The sequence below is a fragment of the Porites lutea genome, chromosome 11 (assembly GCF_958299795.1).
Source record: "Porites lutea chromosome 11, jaPorLute2.1, whole genome shotgun sequence".
Lineage (NCBI taxonomy): Eukaryota > Metazoa > Cnidaria > Anthozoa > Scleractinia > Poritidae > Porites > Porites lutea.
In genome coordinates this window covers 9,571,211-9,592,730 of record NC_133211.1, presented here as the reverse complement: position 1 = coordinate 9,592,730, position 21,520 = coordinate 9,571,211, and the positions used below count along the sequence as shown (strand labels likewise).

At 40.9% G+C, this 21,520-nt stretch overlaps 3 protein-coding genes across 3 annotated transcripts in view; all 3 read left to right on the top strand.

Annotated features, from left to right (window-relative positions):
• The window catches only part of LOC140953170 (DNA repair and recombination protein RAD54B-like), a 35,982-nt gene extending 17,589 nt beyond the window's left edge, over positions 1-18,393 (top strand). The window contains exons 19-28 of the mRNA XM_073402670.1: positions 720-943; positions 1,452-1,613; positions 2,299-2,425; positions 3,944-4,050; positions 8,343-8,408; positions 9,612-9,725; positions 10,454-10,528; positions 15,465-15,578; positions 16,035-16,109; positions 18,184-18,393. Of these exons, the coding sequence (XP_073258771.1) occupies positions 720-943; positions 1,452-1,613; positions 2,299-2,425; positions 3,944-4,050; positions 8,343-8,408; positions 9,612-9,725; positions 10,454-10,528; positions 15,465-15,578; positions 16,035-16,109; positions 18,184-18,273 (1,154 nt within the window). The 3' untranslated portion in view covers positions 18,274-18,393. The remainder of the gene's footprint in view (positions 1-719; positions 944-1,451; positions 1,614-2,298; positions 2,426-3,943; positions 4,051-8,342; positions 8,409-9,611; positions 9,726-10,453; positions 10,529-15,464; positions 15,579-16,034; positions 16,110-18,183) is intronic.
• Positions 5,004-6,658, top strand: LOC140952822 (transmembrane protein 45B-like). The gene has a single exon (XM_073402274.1). The coding sequence runs from the start codon at positions 5,076-5,078 to the stop codon at positions 5,964-5,966; it is 891 nt and encodes a 296-aa protein (XP_073258375.1). The 5' UTR covers positions 5,004-5,075; the 3' UTR covers positions 5,967-6,658.
• On the top strand, positions 12,577-14,066 carry LOC140952053 (uncharacterized). Its single transcript, XM_073401464.1, has one exon. It carries the CDS (start codon positions 12,639-12,641, stop codon positions 13,479-13,481), a length of 843 nt encoding a protein of 280 aa, XP_073257565.1. The 5' UTR covers positions 12,577-12,638; the 3' UTR covers positions 13,482-14,066.
• Positions 18,394-21,520: the final 3,127 nt, after the last annotated feature.

The window sequence follows — 21,520 nt, the reverse complement described above, 5'->3', positions numbered from 1 at the left end:
AGGGTACTTACTACTTTAGGGTATTAGGGTATAGTTATACAGGGGAAGGATGGATCTTTAGACTCTCGACATTTCGAAAATTTGTTTCACATTGGTTGTATTTATACTAGAGTCGAAGAGAAGAAAGATCCGTCCGAGAGAAACCTAGAGAATTATTTTTGTGGTCATCTTGTATTTCGTCTCTACATCGGTGCGATCAAACAGCCGAATCGTCCATCTGGACTATTATACGCGTTTATGTACTTAAGCCTGGAATATTTATCTGAACTTATGCCTGTCCGTATCTATACACAGACGAATTCACCATTTTCACATAGACCATAATGCACCTTGTTTACCCCCCTGTATAACCATTGTTTCCAATCTCTCCCGGGTATTACAGTCGTCCCAAGAGAAGTCGAACACAATGGTTATGCAACATTTTGGGCGGTAAACAAGCTGCCGTATGGTCTTTGTGAAATTAGTGAAATACTAGCCTGCGAGCGAGCTCTCCATTTGGGGGACGCGCGAGAGGCACGCGAGAGAAGACGCGAAAGCGGGGGCTCGGCTTCGCCTCTCTTTCGCGCATTCTCGCAAGGCTCGCTTTGCTCTCCCAAATAAGGAGAACTTGCTCGCAGGTCGCACAGCACATCCTGTATTTATACCAGACTCGTTGACCGACAGTGTGAGGCGTAATTAAATAGGTTAGCGTCAATTTTTGTTTTTGCCCTCATTTGCAGTGGAATCCGTTGTATTCTGTCGGCCCAGTCTTTTGCAGCTTTCTCTGTACCGTCATCTACTGACGTCACGCGTTGTGAGGTCATGTCTGACGTCATATTCATCCGAAGGTTCACGTCACTTATTGTGCATTGGTGCGCTAAAGAAGCTTTGCAATGATCCAAGTCTCATTTACTCGGACTGCCAAGAGGCAAATGAGGTGTCAAACAGCTGGGATATTGAGGAGGTAACTTACTTTGGTATTCAAAACTACCGCTAACCACTCCTCGCTTAACTCACGATGAGGTCAACTCTTTCTTTACTGACACCTTTATGTACGGGCACCTAAAGTTGGTCCCTTTTTTCTTCAGTTACTTCTTACGACTCTTGCAAGCAGTCACCTCAGTCTCTAAAACGGGCATTTAGGGCCCTGTTCAAATATCTTTCTCAGCTTTTCTCTCAAGGAGGGATGCCTCATTCCCATTAAGTTAAATCCGTTTCTTGAAGAGTTGGGGGCTTTTTTGTTCTAACGATTTCACTCGCTTTTAAAAGGTTTGAGTGGTTCCTGCATTGCATCAAACGAGGGTCTTTGATTATGCGAGATCTTTTTTTGCGGGAAAACCTGCGCATGCGCATTAGGGGCTGACTAAAAGAATCGAGGAGTACCTAGAATGAAAGCTTTTCAAAGAAAAATCTCTCTATCATTCTTATTTTTGTCTGGCTAATCACCATACTATTTGTCCCTTTATCAACAGGAAGCTTCCCTGTATGAAGGGCTAGACCGTTCTTTTCCAGCAGATTATAATCCCGGTACCTTCACCACGGACCATTCAGGGAAGCTTCAAGTTCTTGCACACTTACTGGCTCACATGCATCGCTCAGGAGATAGAGTAGTTCTTGTATCAAATTATACTCAGGTGAGGTGTTTTAAATGCGCACCTTTAGGTAATACCAAATGTTACCATGCTGCCAGTTTATTGGATACCAGAAGTTAAAACCACACCGAATAGATGGTACCATGTGAAAGTACTGCTTAAGAGTTTTCATTTGAATTGTAACACCCTAGGGTTTCATCCACAGACTCAAGTTCGTATTACTTACCGAATAAATGGTACCATGTGAAAGTACTGCTAAAGGGCTTCATTGTCAAGAATGGTAACACCATACGATTTCATCCACAGACTCAAAAGTTAGTACTACTTACCAAATAAACAGTACCATGTGAATACTGCTAAAGAGGTTTCATTTGAAAGGTAACATCAAAGGATTTCATCCACAGACTCAAAAGTTAGTACTAAGGGCAGAATAAATAGCATCATGTGAAAGTACTGCTAAACGATTTGATCCTTTCATGTGAATGTTTACACCATAAGATTTCATCCACAGACTTAAAAGTTAGTACTACTTACCGAATAACATGTGAACGTACTGCTAAAGAGTTTTCACTTGAATGGCCACATTTCATGTCTTCACAAATTGCCTCTGGGGGTTAAAGGCTTGACTTCATGCATATATTAATTTAAGACCTTATCCTGTACCGGTTGCTGTGGGATAAGCAGTTCAAATGTGACTCCTTAAAACTCGTACTGATCTGTCTCACAGACTCTTGATTTACTTCAAAGACTTTGCGAACAAAGAGGTTATGAGTTTTTGAGACTGGACGGGAAAACACCGACAAGCAAACGACAGTCGCTGGTTGACAGGTTCAACGACAAGCACTGCAAAATCTGTAAGTGTACTTCGTACAGTGATAGTCACAGTGATATCTTCGTACGCTTAACACCCTCAGGATTAGTTCTATTTTACCCAGTGCTTTAAGTTCAAGTTTTTTTTAAAGTCACCTTTAGACAAGCTAAATTTATAAATGGTCGCCATGCAGACGTAAAAAAAAAAGCTGTTCCCAGACGTAAAAAAACCGTGGAAATAGACCATTTCAGAGTTCCCCGGGCCTCTGCATCAAAACGTGGTTAAGTGCTCAGCCTTTTATATGGAAATGATCTTTCATTCTCATGCAAGTTAAACTCTAGGCTCGATGAGTGCGGGCTCATTTTCCCGAACAGCGGCTGGTAATCGAGCCTAGTTAAACTCATTTTCACAAGAAAGGTGGTGCGCTTGGCCTCATTTTGAAAATGAGGGTTTTTGGAACTCGGAAGTGGCCTATCGAATTTGGAGGTACACACGACATCTCAAGAGACAAATTATAAAGAAAATAAATGCATGATTAATATTTCAAAAAAGTGTTTATCTCACTTAACCTTTAGAAAGACTATAAACAATTATGAATACACTACGGCTTGGGTTATGACTGTTGAAGGCAGGTCGCCAAATTGGCAACTTGCGCCACAATTTTAGTCGCCTATTTTGTTAGTCGCCGAGGAGATCAAAATGGTCGCAGCTTGGAGCTCCGCTAGCTGTCTAATATAAAGTGTATACAGTGAACCCTAGTTAAGCGGGACACCCTCGAGATCACGTCTGCTATTCATGCCTTCAGTAAACTGTCTGTGCTGTAGCGAGGCACCCGCGGGATCAGCTTGAGCTTTCACTTTATAGATGTACAACTGCCATTACGCCATACATCCTTGGAACCACCTCTTTTGAGTAACAGTAGATCAAGATCACATGTGAGGGGTGAGCGGCGAAGGCGCGAAGAATGTGGGGGAAGCCCGAGCGAAGAAAAAATAATAATTTTTTCTCTCTCCACCCCAATCACTCCTCCTTCTAGCTATACTTTTTCGCTCGGCCCGCGCGTGCCTGTGAAGAAAAAAGGACGACAGCTCGCTGTCTACATGCTATGCATGTATACACTGAAGTGTCTCTAAGCGGGAGACCCTCGGGACCACCTCTAGCTTCTGTACATGATAATGAGAAAAGGGCCTTAAAATATTAAGCAGTTTTAAACGATCACCTAGGCAAATCTCTAGTGTTGCTGTGTATCCAGTTCTCCGTCGGGAGTAGGCACTGTGTACACTTCTTCCATATCCTTTACTTTAAATGGCTGAGGTTTTTCTCGCGCTCGGTCGGCCGCAAGCCGACAAATCTTCGGCTGAAGACCGAGCCCACAACTATAAAAACTTGACCGGAACCGGAAACTGCTTATGAAAAGTCTCTGGCATCCAGGGTACAGGGAAAAGGAATTCTCAATAGACCCGGAGACATGCGTTTCCCACAAGCGGAAAATCTCTTACAATGAGACTGTGATAGCGCAGAACATTTCCGCTAATATAACTTTTTTCTTTGTTATTTTTAGTTGTATTTCTTTTGAGTTCGAAAGCTGGCGGAGTTGGCTTAAATCTCATTGGTGCATCGAAGCTTATACTGTTTGATATTGACTGGAATCCAGCCAATGACATTCAGGTATGAAGAACGATAACTAAATCATAGCTGAACATTCCGTGTTATTTATATTATTTTTACTCTGAGAAATTTCTGTTCTTTCCACTTTTCGATAACATATCAAGCATTTCACTTGACAGTCAAACTGACAAATAACACGGGAAACCTGTGCGAAAAAAACCCACGGGAAGAGGGGAGAGGAAATGTGGGTATAGGGAAGTAGGTCCAAGCTCCAAACTGGCTATTTTTATTTATTTTTATTACAATAATTATCAAGCATACATACACACATGGACTATAAACACCTATACACACATGCAATAAATTATGCAATCACTACATCAGCTATCCTATTAACCCGCAATCAAATTTCGTTTCCGTCACTTTGCTGGCCGCGTAAGTGAAGACTCTCATACGCGACGTGATACTCATCATGCATCCTTCATGTCTTGGTTCTCGCTCGTGACCTTTCTGTTTTTCATGTGGTAGAAATAATTCGCGTTATTTCGCTGTGTTTATAACGAACGTCAGAAATCACATTATACGAACGTTTACGATGATTATTTACGCCGCTCTAGGGAAATCGGAATAAGTTAAACAAAGAGTTTATATTCTAAGACAAAGTCGTGGAAATCGGAAGCTGTAAACGAATAAGTTAAACAAAGAGTTTACAATCTAAGACAAAGTCATGCACCCAAGCCTTGCACGGGCGGTCACGTGTAGAAAAGCTCATTCGGGAAAGAGAAACAATTTTTTGCTGATTAGTTTTAAAAGTGAGATGGAGCGCAACTTATTTAACAAACAATTTATGGACGTTGAACCATTAATTTGACATAGATTCTTTAGTTTAAAATCAGTTTTGATACCAATAACAACAGGTAAGTTTGTTTGTTTTTTTTTTTTTGCATTTTGAACCGAACTGACCGATCTAAGGACTTCGTCACGCCTTCCTGAGAACGTCCGCGTGGGAGGCTACTCAGCTAAAGAACTGAATTAATTTCATGCAAACAACAGAGACAACAGAGTAGCCTGCGGATACAGGTAAAATGGGAACTTTCGCGGGCCATGTTCTTCCAGGCTGTTTCTTTATAGCCTTTGGTTTGTGGTGGTGGTGCAATATAATGGTCTTGATCGCAAAAGCACATGCAAGATTTCTGAAAAGTCGTGACTCGCGAAGACCAAACATTGAATTTCAATTAGACTACCAAACATGTACTTGGCTTAAAGTTCCCGTGCCGTACCTCAGGGCTTTTCCATTAGAGCCTTTTTTGAAAGTTACAGCTACTTCGGTGGGAATTATCGCTGAATTAACCAAGGGTGACTGGAGTTTGATAAACAGAAACAACCATTTTGCGCACTTGAACAATTTTGCTCATGCTTCAATGTTCGCTGTCTTTTTCTTTGCTGCTTTAGTGGAAATTCTACGTTTCTACTCGCTTTTGTTCCTGCCTCCATCGGCGGAACACCTTCTATCTTCGCTGGCGTTCTTCGTCGTCGGCGAACTGTTTTTCTTTCACATCGATGGGCGCTCTGTTCTGGATCAAAACCTCCATATATTTATTTACATTTTAGCCTTTTCTATATCTATCGTTTTTCTGCTCGAAGCCGGGTATCGCAAGTGTTTCATTTTGTTTATGGCGCGCACAGTCTTGGTCGTGCTTCTGGGTACCTGGTTTATTCAAGTGGCACACGTCTTGTACGGAACAGACCCCTGGACAGACACCGCTTCCAATCGAGCATTTGTTGCCATCGCCTTTACGTGGCACATCTTAGCACTGCTCTTCACAATTCTGTGCAGTCTTTTGCTGGTTAGCTTGGTTATGAGGATTTTGTGTCGCTCATGCTGTGGCACATCTTTGGCGGCTGATGGCAACGTGAGTCTAGACGCAACGGAACTCAGTAGTTTGATCAGGGAGGACCCAACTCAAATAGACTGAAACATCAACACAAAGCCACACACAATGAAAACTTTATAGTCTGTGGATACACAGACCCTGTGATGTGACAAGTCAAACGAACCCTCTTCAACATTACTGTTACAAATGGTTGTTTTTATTTAGGATGTAGTTCTAGCCTTTAACGCTGTGGATAAAATCCTACAGTGTTACCATTCAAATGAAACCTCCATATGGTACTATTTATTTAGCTTGCACCCCTGTCAGTAGATGAAATCTCATTGTGTAAGTTGGTAGGAACTTTATTTTAATTTGTAATTAGTAGCAAGATAATGCTGGTATATCTCTGAATACAACATGTGTGACAGTAAAGTAAAATAATCAACTAATCAAACCATAAAGATCCTGGTACAAAACTGTTTTATAAAATTGTTGCAATGATTATCTAGAAAAAATTACGGACTAAACGTCAAAACCCATTTACATTAACGATAGGTCGCTTTTGATCTGTAAGAGAACTGTATGCAGTTCCCTTGGTGATTGGGTTTACAAACGGCAATTATAATTTCTTTAAGACCGTTTCCAGTGTCCCTTTCAATAGTGAAAGCGCGAGCTAAGATAAAGGGGTGCTAAGCCATTAACATACATGTATTTAGAATGAATTTGCATGTCCAGAGCTCGCCTATTGTATTGTATTGTGCCAAGAGACTTATAGTCTCTTGATTGTGCTTAATTCTGTCGTAGAACTTTGTAAGTAATGTTTAAAACACTGACCACGAAAGTCTTGTCTGTTGTGTGAGTGGCCAATCTATTTGGCTGTAATTGTTAATCCATAAAAGTGCCAAAAAGTACAAGAGGGGGACACGGGGGTTTACTGTATTGTGCATTTTTTTCAAACGGTATGTCGGTAATTTTGATTTTAATGTGCGGTATTGCGGTATCACCTAGCCCTGTGGCATGCAGTTTCTTATGCTTCTGGCTAACGGTATTCGGTGAAAGAAGATCCTTCATCTTCACGGTATTGCGGTACCGTTCATTTGCGCTCTCCTGTCTAATGCAGGTCAATATTCGGAAAACTTTACTTTACACAATTTGTGACAGTTAATCTACAATGGAATCGTTGTTGCATCCAATGACCGGGCTTTTCGATCGTTGCATCGATAACATCTAGGTCTTCTCACGTTATCTCGCAATGGCTGAGGTTGATTTATGGTGCATACATGCTTGCAATAAACAGACACGCGGGATGAATACAACTTTAAGTAAGCTTGACCAATCATAAATGCGGTGTCGGTATTTCGTCTATTTTCGACACAGTATTTCGGTATTTGCCAATTTTTCTTACGGTATTGCGGTATTTGGTACCTCCCAATGTCCCCCTCGTACAACAATACCGACAGAGAGGCAGCGTAAAGGCCCGATAATTGGAACCCTGGGGGCCGGGTTGTTCAAAGCAGGTTTAAGATAACCCAGGGTTAGTGCGAAATTTGAACCTTCAGAGATGAAAGCTTTAAAAAAAATTCAGTTTTATTCTTTTTCCCTACAATTTGATGATTGGATACTCTAAAAAGAATCGAGAAAATTATCGGGTGAATTGCTTTTGAACAAAAGAAAAAGAAACCCAGGTTAACATTTAACCCTGGGTTAGTGCTAATGGGCCTTCGAACAACTGGGCCCACTAATTTTTATGCCCAACAATTCTACACCGCCGTGTACATTGATTACAATCAAGAGAGGATATTATCATCTCTTGTTACAATATCGGTCACAACAAAGTTTTGTCTTTCCAAGAGTCATTACCAGGATTTGAAGTGCGACTGTAGACTCGCTCTGAAGTCTTTCACTCAGTAAGAACAATATGATCCTTGGCTATTCACTGATGAAATCTCTTACTTACTACTTTCATTTGTACTGTTTGAGTCTGTGAATGAACCTATGGTGTGATCATGCAAATGAGACCACTTCGTCAGCAGTACTTGAACTCTTTACATTGGTTCTATTTGTTTCTCGATAGTTCGTTAGCAATATGAAAATTGGGACTTATCCGTGATTGTTGGTTGAGTTGTCTCTTTCCGCGGGTCATTAATGTAAGCCTGTGTACAGCCGCCCCCTCCCCTCAAACAAAATTTCTCTTCCTGATTGTGTTTGAGGGGAGGGGGCGACTGTACACAGGCTAGGAAAATTGCTAAAGCGCAAACAGCCCGCGAGAAAGCTTTCCATTTGGGTGACGTCGTAAGAAGTCAAGTACGAGCGACACATGCGTTTTCGCTCGCCCCACGATATGGCCGAGAGCTTACTTAAAGCCTCAGTAATGCGCTAGTTGATTGAGAAGCGCGTTAATCGCGCGATTACTTACGGTTTATCTCGGATAATTTAAGTGACGCTGTGTGTGTGTTGATTTTTTCTCGATCACTGCAGGCCATGGCAAGAGTGTGGAGAGATGGACAGAAGAAGACAGTGTACATTTATCGTCTTTTAACAACGGTGATTGCTTTGGAATTTCTGATGACAAATTAAAATACAAATTTAACCTTAGCCTGTTCCAGTCGTTCAGATAGTTGGCCGGGGCGGTACAGAGAAAAGTGAGCGGGAAAAACAACGAGGGGGTGCCGCTTTTCCCCTCCGCTCAGCTTTTTGCGGCACTCTCCACTACCTCGATGCCTGGAACAGGCCATTTTGAAAATTGAGAAGGGCTGATTCACACTGAGACGTTTTTCGTGTTGGACAAGATAGAAATACAGCAAAACTTATAATTCTGACAATGATTTGCAAAATAATATGGAGCACCATCAAAGAATATCAATAAAACAGAAACCAAATGTTCCAACATGAATGTTAACAACACAAATGTACAAGAGAACAGCGAGTAACTCAGTTTGTAAATAGTTCACTTCAATGAAAGGAGGGGAGGTTAAGGACTGCTGCGCTGACTTAAGTAGCCGTTGCCGATGTTGAGATTCGACTGTATGCATTTCCATGGCCTTTTTTTTTTGCCTTTGGTTATTATTTTTTGTAATGTTCCGTGTTTAAGGCTTCCTTCAGGTCTTTATATTTTGCTTTGAGCCCCAGTCTTTTGGAGTAGGCTACTTGCACTAAGAGGTCACGTGACCAATGCTTCCTTTAAACAATGAGTTGGAATCTTGCTGATGCCAAAAATTGACAGAGCGCATAAAAATTATCTTACACCCGAAATTTTAGAGGAAATGCATTTAAGGGGGATATTTTAGAGCACTTTGATTTCTCAACAAAGTAGTATGATTTGTATTGGCTGCCATGTTGGAGGGCATACTCTTGCCCTTCAGCATGTTGGCTAAAACTACTTTTTGCTTCTATCTTGTTAAACGTTTGGTAGTTAGGTTCAGATGTGCTGAGAATGTTACCACATCATCTTTTCAACAATTTCCTTGAAGTTTAAGTGCAAAATTTCTCTTCAGAAAGAGGTAATTCATAATTTTAAATATCACATTTTGGTCACGTGACCAGCTACGAACTTACTCATTTTAAAAAAATGGTGCAGGTTTGAAAAACTAAATCACTATTATTTTATTTAAGATATGACCCACTAATGGTTTTTTGATAGCAAAATCATATAGCTTTCATTTCATAAAAATGATGTCCCATGACCTCTTAGTGCAAATGGCCTACTGTTCGTCACTCGATGACATGGAACATACGTTGCTTTTGTAGGGAACCATTGAAGAGAAGATTTACCAACGTCAAACTGCTAAGCAAGGTCTGAGCGGAACAGTAGCCGATGCCAAGGAGACGGTGAAGGTTGAATTCTCACGGAACGAGTTAAAGGTGAGCATCCAATCCGATTGGCTATTTCTAACATTTGTGTCGTCTGTCTATCCTGGGTGCCAGAGACTTTTCTAGCGCAGTTTCCGGTTTCTGTCAAGTCTTTGTAGTGACCCGCTCGTGGCTTCGGCCTACGGCCGAAGATGTGTCGGCGTTCGGCCGACACCGAAAATTCCCGCCGCACGCGCGAGAAAAACCTCTGGTACCCAGGGTATCGTCTGTCAGGATAAAATCCTAATGCGTCCTGTTGTTAGAGCCACAGAACATTACCTTGTTAGCGAGCAGTACTTTTCTGTCGTCTCTTATTAATTATGTCATATAAGTTGGTTCCATCTTGTGTGTGCGGTACTTCGTTATGTTACTGTTTATTATGCTTCATAAGGAAGTGCCCCCTTTGTGCTTACGTATAAAATCTTTTTTTTCAAACATGGCCATGGTTAAATTTCCTGGAATTGACCTCGTACGGACTCTATTTAAGTTCAAAAAGAGAAAAGAAAATTTGTCGTCGTATGTTCTATCACGTCCTCTATAAAACGTTCCCTCGTGATTTTTCACGTCGAAGTCGTTCAGTTGTAGTCAAGGAAATGTACCAAAAAGCGTGGCGGATGAGTGTGAACAGCTGTTGTTTTGCTCATATATCCCGTCGTCGTGGTTACTTAAGCCCCCCTCCCCCCACCCAATACATTCACCAACAATTGTCACAGTACTGATGTTTTGTTTCCAACTCACAGGACTTGTTTACTCTTCATGAAAACAGTTTATGTCTGACGCATGATCTCCTGCAGTGCACGTGTATGGCGTCTGAGGTGGGTATCTCCATTTACTGTGGGAACGAGCCTATCAACATAAAGGGTGTTGCCGTTGTTTATTCTTTGAATAAACTTAAACTTGGCCGACGGTTTATTGAGGAGCAAGTGCGGATCGAGAGACTTGAACGTATTGTTTTTCTCAGAGTATCATTCATTCGCTGGGCTTTTGGGTACTGCATTTATCTATGTTACATAAGGGTCTCATCCATGCAAAAATTTCTTTGCAGTTCTCCTCTTCCTCACTATTTTGCTCACTTTCTTTTCCCTTCTTTTTGTCCTTTTGAATATCCCACTATGAACAATCTTTGATGCGATCCAGTTAGGTAGTGATCCTTACCTGGATAAATTCTGCTTATGATCATTATGATTACATTTTCGGCGTTATGTGAATAATGAATGCTATCTGCTTTGCGCTGAATTATCTTTGTTGTGTCCTCTTTGATAAATCTTTTTAGGCAGTTTCATCTTTCCTTCCCTCCTTTCCCTTATAATGTAATCCGAAATAACTCTTGGAAAAAAACCATGAAAAGTGTGGGCGAATTCAGAGTTAATGCCAGAGGCTAGAAATGAAATGAAATTCTGAGATACATGATTCTGAACAACTTTCTTCACGATTTGATTGCTTATTAGTCATTTTGAAGAAAAATTCATGACTATTACCTTAGAATAACATTTTACTTTTGAAGCTCGCTGCGGCAATTTATGAGCCCCAGGAGCAACAAGACTCGTTCCCAGAGCCCGTCGTTTCTTCCTTCCGCATGATTGATGAAACCGATGGGGCCCTGGGAGTTGTCTGTCACTGTCCAGCGTTTGCATCTTTTAATCGATGACACAGCGTCACAGTCACCTTGTCGAAATAAACTGTATTCAGTACTAAGGTAAGTGCTCTTATTTGATACACTTTGTACACATGTTTGAATGCACTTCATTTCGTTGAACTCTTTTTCTGCATATTGAATAATCGCTGTTTTTGTATGGCCGGTAATTGCTGAATGTTTTGAAAACGCTTAATGATCAGCAGTCCGAGATTTCAAATAATCGGGGGTCGAAGCGGAATCTTTGAATCTTTATATTCATGATTCCTGTCGTTTTTGCCTCAATGATTCATGATTCTTACTAGAATCTTCCTCCAGATTCATGATTCACGAAGACTTCTTGATCACCTATTGATTTAATGATTCTCTCAGGGGCAACTTAGTCTCGTTTTGTATTCTTTGGTGTTCAAACTTCTGCTTCATTCAGACTTGGTATCATCATTCGTTTTGTCTCGGCATGGAGTTTTTTTGTAACTGAACATTAAGCACAAGGTTACTGGAGAAACAAGCAGACTGTCAGCCCCGAGTGCACGAATTATATAGTGGGGTTGAAAATTAGACTCTCGGAAACGCCATATCCTGCATTCCCTGGAGCGGACGCAATTAATTCATACGTGTATTTTGTTGAGCTTTTCTCAGAGTCTCGTTGTTCATGATTCCCGAGCCGAAGTACAAAGATTCATGATTCCCAAGTTTTTAAAACAAAGATTCATGATTCTTACATGTTTTGTAACTATGATTCATGATTCCGCTTTCATATCCCCGAAAATAAATTTGCCAAATCGAAGAATGGCTGCCAATCCAAACTAACATTTGTCTATTAAAAAAAGTCAGGCGATTCCGGAATACTTTATAGACCTCAAGTCTAGCTTTTGGTTTAGGCAGGGGTCAGAAAACAAAACCATGATGATGTTTTGATACATTCAGAACCTTTTTCAGGTCGACTGCCATGCGTCAAGGTTTCTGGAAGTCCACCTGAAAAAGATTTTAAGTGTCACAAAACACGCTTTTTGTTTGCGCAACCCAAGTACTTCAGGATCATTTCACCAAATATGAAAGTTCCATTTGGTAGCCGGCTTCTTCGATTTGTCATATTTATTAAAAACATCGGACTGTCGGCCATTTATTGTTTTAGAGACTTTCATCAGTTACCGCAGACATATAGACACAGCGTTAAACAATAGTTCATCTAAAAAATTAATCAACTCAATATCGCAGTTTTATTTAATCAGAGTTCTATAAAACCAGTTGACAGTTAAGTTGTCTTTGTTTTCAGGGTACTACAGATTACCATGTACGACGTTTACGTGACCAATAATCAAACCGAAAATGCCTATGTGAGGTTGAAGGCTCAAGAACTTTCTTCTGTAAACCCAAAGTTTCATCAAGAATTACACTCGCTGGTGAGACAGGGCGAAATGGATAAATCATACATTCAAACATTCTTAGTACGATGGGGTTTTCGCCTGATTCCTCCTCGAGAGACAGTATCATTTGCAACTGTGGTTTGTAGTAGCAGTGGTGGAACCCTTATGTACGCTTCTTTATGTGTCCGGTCAGAATTGTGGGCTATGGATGAAGAAGTCGATTTCCACAAATTTGGATGCCTGTTTGTCAGAAGTTATTATACGCCGCCAACCGTGAACACAAAAGGTAGTTTTAGTTTTAGTTTTAGACAGGTTAATCCTGAGCCAGTTTGGATTGGGGCACATGATGGTGATAATATTCCGACAAATGCTATCAAATCATCCAGCGGTTTGCAAGTAAAGTATTTTGGTCGATCTGTGCGTGGCGTGCCATGTGGTGTGTCTGTTACCGCCAATAATAAGTGCAGCGGGTGGTATTCGAAAACGGGGTACCAGCTCCCTATGACATCTGGTGATATCCTGCAAGCTACTGGCCATCAGCTTTATCGAGTTAAAAGTGGCGATCCCATACCTCCTAACGCCGTGATTGTTGGAGTAAGTGGTACTGAAGGATCACTTTACCTTGGAAGGGTTGGTGGTAAAATTCCGTGCTCAGTCAGCTCAGAAGAAGGAAAAATTAAAAAGTTTTTTTATCGTACCGGAGCGAAAACACGTTTTGAAAGTTCGAGTGGTGAAATCCTTGTTCTGACAAAAGACACTGCAGCTTAATTTTTAGTGAACGATCAGTATTTGCATCAGAGACAAGCAATACGATTTGAAAGTGTAAATCGTTCGATGCAATAGTGCAGATGGAAGCTTTAGACTAGTATTATGATATTTCGAAATGCTTTTAATCAATTTTTTTAATACTCATTTTCATTTTATTGTTTAATTCAGATTTACAGTTTTCTTTTCTCACTGCCCACAAATAGCAAGGCTAGTCTAGGTGGACAGTGTCTATATAAAACAAATACGCACTCCAAATTGTATTCAATTGACCAGTCAACAAAAGTAATTTAGAGCTATTTCGAGAAAAGTTGTCGGAAAAAATGTCCACGCGACAATCCCGAAAGGTAATATGGGATATAATCAATACACTGTTCCTGACACTGTAGCTGTTGAACCTACTTTTGTTGCTTTCCTTGAGCACTCGCAAACATACGTCCAAGGCCTCTCCTGCCATTCTTTCAAATTTATTTGAAGAACAGTGAACTCAAAACCACCCACAACACCTTTCGGGATTGTCGCGTGCACTTCTTCCGACAACCTTTCTCGAAATAGCTTTGCGGTATATAGTCTGCTACACAGCCGTTTTTAGTGTCGTCACGCAACGTTCCTCCCTCCTTCCTTCCTTGTAGGGAGGAACGTTGCGTGACGACACTAAAAACGGCTGTCTAGCAGACTATGCAGTATATAAATTGTACAAATGGTAAAGAGCAGAAGAAAAGGTACGTTAGAAACAATGCTGTGGTTGACTGGAACAAGAATATAAATCAGAAACTTACAAGTACACTATTAAAATGGTTGCAAAGATAATGATTGGGTGAGTTACGGACGATTTTGCAATGTTAGGGAAAAAATAGTGCAGCTTATGGTATAGTAAGAGAAGCACATAGAGAAATCGATAATAGTCAAGCGTGGAAATTGAAATTTATTTGTTATTTTCATTTCGCTGAGTGCGCACAATGATTATCGGCATTAACAAAATTACACTAAACATCGATGCCACTTCATATGTATCAAACAATGCTCAGTAATGATTAAAACTATTTTTAGCAGTGTTATTCATGTTGTGGTGGTTAGCTATAAAAGCTACGCTCCCTTAACCACGTACACTTCTTTCGAAGCCGTTTACTTCTGGTCTTTTCTTCTGTTATTTGTTATTTTGTTCCTGTTACTATCTGACACATGTAAATATTAAATAACTGTAATTGCGACCCATTTTCAGCTTCTTTCTGACCTCTCCTAATACGACATTCGGCTGAAAATACCGAAGCTCTGCGATACAGGCGACACTATGATCTATCTGCCCGCAGATAAAGTATGCGAGATATGCGTGGGGCACCTTGTGTAGCATTGTGTACCCCACCTGTGATAAATGTTCCTTGGCAGTTTGTAGAGACCTTTAGATTCTACGACGTGGACGCCTTGGAGAACGAGATTTTTTCAATACTAGGTTATGCAGGCGGGTAAGCCAGCGTCATTTGGAGGGAAAATGTGATAGCCGTCGTCACAGCTCTACTATAAGTTTTAGCGAGAATGACGGAAACAAGTTATTGAATGTTAGAAGTTTATTATTTTGCTATCGGGAGAGGGTTAATTTCTTTCTGGTAAACATGTGCGATAAAAAGAAAAAGTCAAATCGCAGGTTACAATTCTAAAGGTCTCGTACAACAGCCACAGCCACGTTTTTGTATTTTTCTTTGACCAAGAGACGCGCAATCCACGGTTAGAAAATTGTTTAACGGTGCCTACATTAATTATCTTGAAATATATTTTGCGGTGTTTGACGATATAGCTTTGAGGCCTTGACGGTATGGCCCCTTTTATTAATTTCACACAAATCTTGCTCCGGTTCTAAGCTGGAAGCAATGCTTTACTTTTTCTTTTTCCGCAAACAGCGAGGTATCGGCGCCTGCTTGAAAACGAAAAAAAAAAAGGCACTGGCATACTGCTTAATTCCTACTGCACTGTATTTCGTTCGCTTTTTAGAGTGAAAGAGAGAACGAAGAATGCCAATCAGAGCAGCCTACAGCCAATCTGCAATCGAGCAGAAATGTAACCAGGCCTTGTCAGTTAGGATTCGACAAGAACCTCAGTAATCAAGTATGTGTTAGTCTAGATCTCCTACTTAACCGTTCTTAGTGTCGTTACTCAGACCCGTGTAGAGGGGGATTGGGTAACATCACAAGACTTGCTGCAGAGGAGAGTAAGTTTTTATACGGTACAGATTTCATTTAAGGCGTCTTCTTCAGCACTCAGCTTGGATCAATTCCATTACTCATTATCAGCTGGTGCAACGATAACACTTTGGAGGCGGGGTAGCCGAGCGGTTAATTTCTCTAACGTCAGACTTCGTACTCATTAGGAACACAGGAAGAGAGAACCTGGGAACAAGATAATCGCTTGACTTGAGTTATGAACATTTTGACGTCATTTCTATGAAAACCCGAACAGTGGAAATCGTTGTCACTTTGTGAAATATTTTTCACTGCAGTAACTATTTGATTGAGATTCGCTCTTGTGATGAAATTAATCGCTTGAAACTTTTTTAATTAACAGAAAAATTTATCAATAGCAGAGCTGATGGATTGGCAGCATTTTCCATGTCCTAGCGTCCCTGCTTCAGACTTTGAGGTAAATACTGTTTACTTTGAAACACTACTAAGCTCTAATGTTGAGATATAAATGTCTTAAGTCAATAGGTTCAAAGTACATTGCCGATTTCCGGAATTTAAGGATGTATGTTATAATCCAAGGGGTGAGGGAAGTAACTTGGTACAGCCTCATTTTAACACTGAGTGGATGCATAAATCCTTTTCATTCATGGCAAGCAAGCTATAGAATAAGCTGCCGTTATATATTAGAAACTCCGATAATCTTAAAGTAATCAAAAAGGCTTCTCAAAAGTTAAATTTAGAATCTTTGTACCAGCTTTGACTTAAATTTGTAACTAAGTTATTTTTTTCATTATTACTTTTTTATATGAATATATCTAGCCGGATTTATGAAAACCGTACCATCGGACCCCAGGAGCCCACACACCTTAAACTAAAGTAAATATCGCCAAGAAACTCAGCTCTTACCCATGGTTCTCCTAAGGTGACTCTCTTCTTGGTTCCTGATTAGCAAAAGAAACATTCAAGTCCATCAAAAAGGCACTCTGGACTTGTCCATACACTCTAGCTGCTCAAGTTCTCAGCAGAGAATTCAAGGTTAAATCACCCCCCTGACTTCCTCCACCCCCCCAGCCTAGCACGTGCTTGAGGGGAATGCTTTCATTGGCCAATGGGCCTCAAACGTTTCAAGAATTTGACATGACAAACTAAAGGCAGACATGACCAGTGCACTGACTCTCCCAGACCAGGACTAACGGAAGGTACAACGCTTTTGCAGCACCTTCCCCCCCTAGGCATTGACATGCAGGCCCCTTTCCAACCCATGGCGAGTTAGCTCAGGGACTGAGCTTGACAATGAGACCAACCAGGACAGCAAGCCCCCTATGTTTTTTCTCACCGCAGTGACCAGAAAGCTGGCTATCGCCAGCTTTCTGTGCGAATATTCTGGCCCACTTTGAGGTATGTTTTCAAAAATTCGGCTAGATATATTTTTATGTAATAGATATTAGATCTTATGTATATATAGTTTTTACTTAGTCTTTTACTGTGTTCTTGTATATCACGAGCACTTTCGAACGAGTGTTTTTGTAAGCTCTTAAGGGTTACGTGTATAAATAGTCTATTACTTCTATAGACTACGAGTAGTCCCCATTTTTCCTCAGGGATAGTAGAGCGAGCGAAACGCGAGTGCGCGTGAAAATCACCCCACGCGAGAAAAGGCGACACGCGGCGGGGAGAGAGGCGTGGGGTGATTTTCACGCGCGCTCGCGTTTCGCTCGCTCTACTATCCCTGAGGAAAAATGGGGGACTACTCGTAGTCTATTACTTCTACTATTACTACTACTCGTAGGAGAGTAGTAGTCTCCCCTCTCTCTCGTGTCTCCTTACTCATGCCGCTCCCGCGTTAACACCGAAATGGAGATCCTGCTTGCAGGCCTCGTCTGGATCGTTCGAATAGTCCCGGGAAATTTTTAGACGATCCTGGCGACTCCGTTTATTCCATCTAAGTCCCTGAAGAGGTCTAAAGCACACAGCCATATCATCTCTCGATCGCCTGACGACATTTTGAGACGATCGGGACGATATACATATGGAAACCAGACTACCGTATATACGGATTTCAGTTCTATACAAGTGATTGGTATAGTCCCAATCACTGTTCATTGTATCAAAGGTGTTTCTATATGGAGCCCTAAGCACATTTTGAGACGACTCAGAGGACAAAGAAGATGCTAATTACCAGGAAACTATCAGAACTATCAGAACCTCTTGAAAGGCTATAAAAGGATGGTTATCAGCTTTAGAGGCACCTCCAAACCGGTTTGAATAATTATTCTCAATTGCGCTTCGATGTTTGCATATGTTTGCCAGAACATTCTTCCTCGTTTTTTAACAATTGCCTCTTTTTGAGACGACCCCGTTTACGAAATGCAGAGTTGATGCATCTTTTCTGTATTTTTCAAGGGAGGGGAGGAAGCGGGGGGAGAGACATGACAGAGGGGGTAGGGGAAATGTTCCGGAACTTAGTGCCAGCGTTAGAAAATCCTAGTTTATCCCCAAACCAAGGAATAACCTCAGTAAATTTCTCGCAGGACGAGGCCGTGAAAGCAGCAGGCAACACAGTCTCATTTGTATTCAGAACAAAGATGTTTGGACAAGACACAGCGCAGGAAAGATTGTGAGAAGACACTGATGCACTTGTATAGAGAGTTAAATTTCATATTTCATACATCAAATATTTTGTCAAGTTTATTCGAATATTTTTTTATTGAAACCAGGGAATAAATGAGTTGAAGAGAGTATAGTTATCATCATGGAGCAAAATTTGAGACGACCCCGAAATGCAGAGTTGATGCATCTCTTCTGTATTTTTCAAGGGAGGGGAGGAAGCGGGGGGAGAGACTTGACAGAGGGGGTAGGGGAAATGTTCCGGAACTTAGTGCCAGCGTTAGACAATCCTAGTTTATCCCCAAACCAAGGAATAACCTCAGTAAATTTCTCGCAGGACGAGGCCGTGAAAGCAGCAGGCAACACAGTCTCATTTGTATTCAGAACAAAGATGTTTGGACAAGGCACAGCGCAGGAAAGATTGTGAGAAGACACTGATGCGCTTGTATAGAAAGTTAAATTTCATATTTCATACATCAAATATTTTGTCAAGTTTATTCGAATATTTTTTTATTGAAACCAGGGAATAAATGAGTTGAAGAGAGTATATTTATCATCGTGGAGCAAAATTTGTATTTTCCTTTTTCTTCTTTTTCTTTCCTTCTTTTTTCTTTCTTCTTTTTCTTTCCTTATCAAGCATACATATACACACGGACTATAAACACCTATACACACATGCAATAAATTATGCAATCACTACATCAGCTATCCTATTAACCCGCAATCAAAATTTTGTTTCCGTTACTTTGCTGGCCGCGTAAGTGAAGACTCTCATACGCGACGTGATACTCACCATGCATCCTTCATGCACTGGTTCTCGCTCGTGACCTCTCTGTTTTTCATGTCGAGAAATAATTCGCGTTATTTGCTGTGTTTATAACGAACGTCAGAAATCACATTATACGAACGTTTACAATGATTATTTACGCCGCTCTAGGGAAATCGGAATCAGTTAAACAAAGAGTTTACAAGACAAAGTCGTGGAAATCGGAAGCTGTAAACGTATAAGTTAAACAAAGAGTTTACAATCTAAAACAAAGTCATGCACCCAAGCCTTGCACGGGCGGTCACGCGTAGAAAAGCTCATTCGGGAAAGAGAAACAATTTTTTGCTGATTAGTTTTAAAAGTGAGATGGGGCGCAACTTATTTAACAAACAATTTATGGACATTGAACCATTAATTTGACATAGAGTCTTTAGTTTAAAATCAGTTTTGATACCAATAACAACAGGTAAGTTTTTTTTTTTTTTTTCTTTACATTTTGAACCGAACTGACCGATCTAAGGGCCTCGTCACGCCTTCCTGAGAACGTCCGCGTGGGAGGCTACTCAGCTAAAGAACTGAATTAATTACCGGGGCCCAGCCGAAGGCTGGCACCGGTCTTAAGGTGACTCGACCCAGTTTTTTGGGGGGGGTACCATCCTACTTTGAAGCTCTCTGGTATCCCCACCTTTACTTTTATCGTAAGTCTAACACATAGAATGGATAACATATAGATCAATCTACAATATAACATAAAATTTTTGGCGATCGGAGTAAATGTCACGTGGTTATAATGCCACGCCCCTTTGAGGTCTGAGTCGAAAATCTGCTGTTGCCGGCATTTTTTCGTGAAAATCTCTCGGCTACACATAGTGCGCATTAGTGCCTTGCGCTGAACAGAGTTTCACCAAAATCGCAAAGACCCAATTCGAGAAATTCAGCGGTTTCCAAATTTAGGTCATAATTTATGCGAAAATGATAAGCAAACTTTACACGGATTATATCTAATAAACTATGAGATTCATCTCTTTATTTTGGGCATCGTTATAACAGATGGGTCCTTGCAAGTCAGCAAAACGCTTTAGGGCCTTGTAAATGCGCGCGATTTCGAGCAAAGCAAACATATAGAAATTATAGTTTTCGCTATTTGTTGACGTTTGTCAGCGTTTAAGAGTCCTTCTCACGAAAAAAGCATTTTCTTAAAAATTCGTGTTTTTTTTTCCTTCAAATTTTTTCAGGGCCACAATTGATTAACTAACTACCCGGACTCTGAATTTCATGGTCATTGAAAAACTGTGACATTATCTTCTTTAAGCCCAAACTTGAGTAAACATTGAAGATTTTTAGCGTTTTGGCTGAGTTTGTGCTTTGGGAGTTGTCTGTTGTTTCTAGTCTGTCATTATACAGCATTCTTGTTCAGCACGCGTGCAATGACCGCGCTTGGCTGACTTGCAAGGACCCACCTGTTATAACGATGCCCAAAATAAAGAGATGAATCTCATAGTTTATTAGATATAATCCGTGTAAAGTTTGCTTATCATTTTCGCATAAATTATGATCTAAATTTGGAAACCGCTGAATTTCTCGAATTGGGTCTTTGCGATTTTGGTGAAACTCTGTTCAGCGTAAGGCACTAATGCGCACTATGTGTAGCCGAGAGATTTTCACGAAAAAATGCCGGCAACAGCAGATTTTCGACTCAGACCTCAAAGGGGCGTGGCATTATAACCACGTGACATTTACTCCGATCGCCAAAAATTTTATGTTATATTGTAGATTGATCTATATGTTATCCATTCTATGTGTTAGACTTACGATAAAAGTAAAGGTGGGGATACCAGAGAGCTTCAAAGTAGGATGGTACCCCCCCAAAAAAACTGGGTCGAGTCACCTTAAAATGCAGACGGTTTCTGTCTTTTTTTCAACGTTACATTGTTAGGGATATATCGCTGACTGAGATATCGCTGGCTAATTGAAATCTTATCCGCCATTTTGAAAAGCACGAGGCACGGAGGACAGTCGAAAGAAGGATAATCATACGAGTTTTTTGGGTAACGACACATTCCCCAACCTTTACGATGCACTAGTTTATGAGCGAAAATTTAAGAGTGAATATTTGGAGAGACAAATTTACGAGCGATCACTTAAGAGTGAACCTTCCATCGTGAAACTTATGCATCAGTCAATTCCACCTGCGCCCAGCTCCCCCCCGGGCAACTACGAGGCATTTGCCTGCCTTGTCAGTCCCGGGGGTGGGGCATTTGCAAATTTTGCACTGCCCCGGGGCCGGGCATTTCCAAACCCCCGGGCCATTCCCGAGCTTTTGACACGCACGCGGTTTTCTATCAGAATATAACTACACAGAAGGTTTTACTGGAAAAAAAGCAGATTGGCTCATCTGTCAAGGACAGGAATAAATTGTAGAGGGTTGTAAAGGCATGATCTCGATTTTACATGTATGTATGCATTTCTTCATTGCTTATCAAGCCAGGATTACG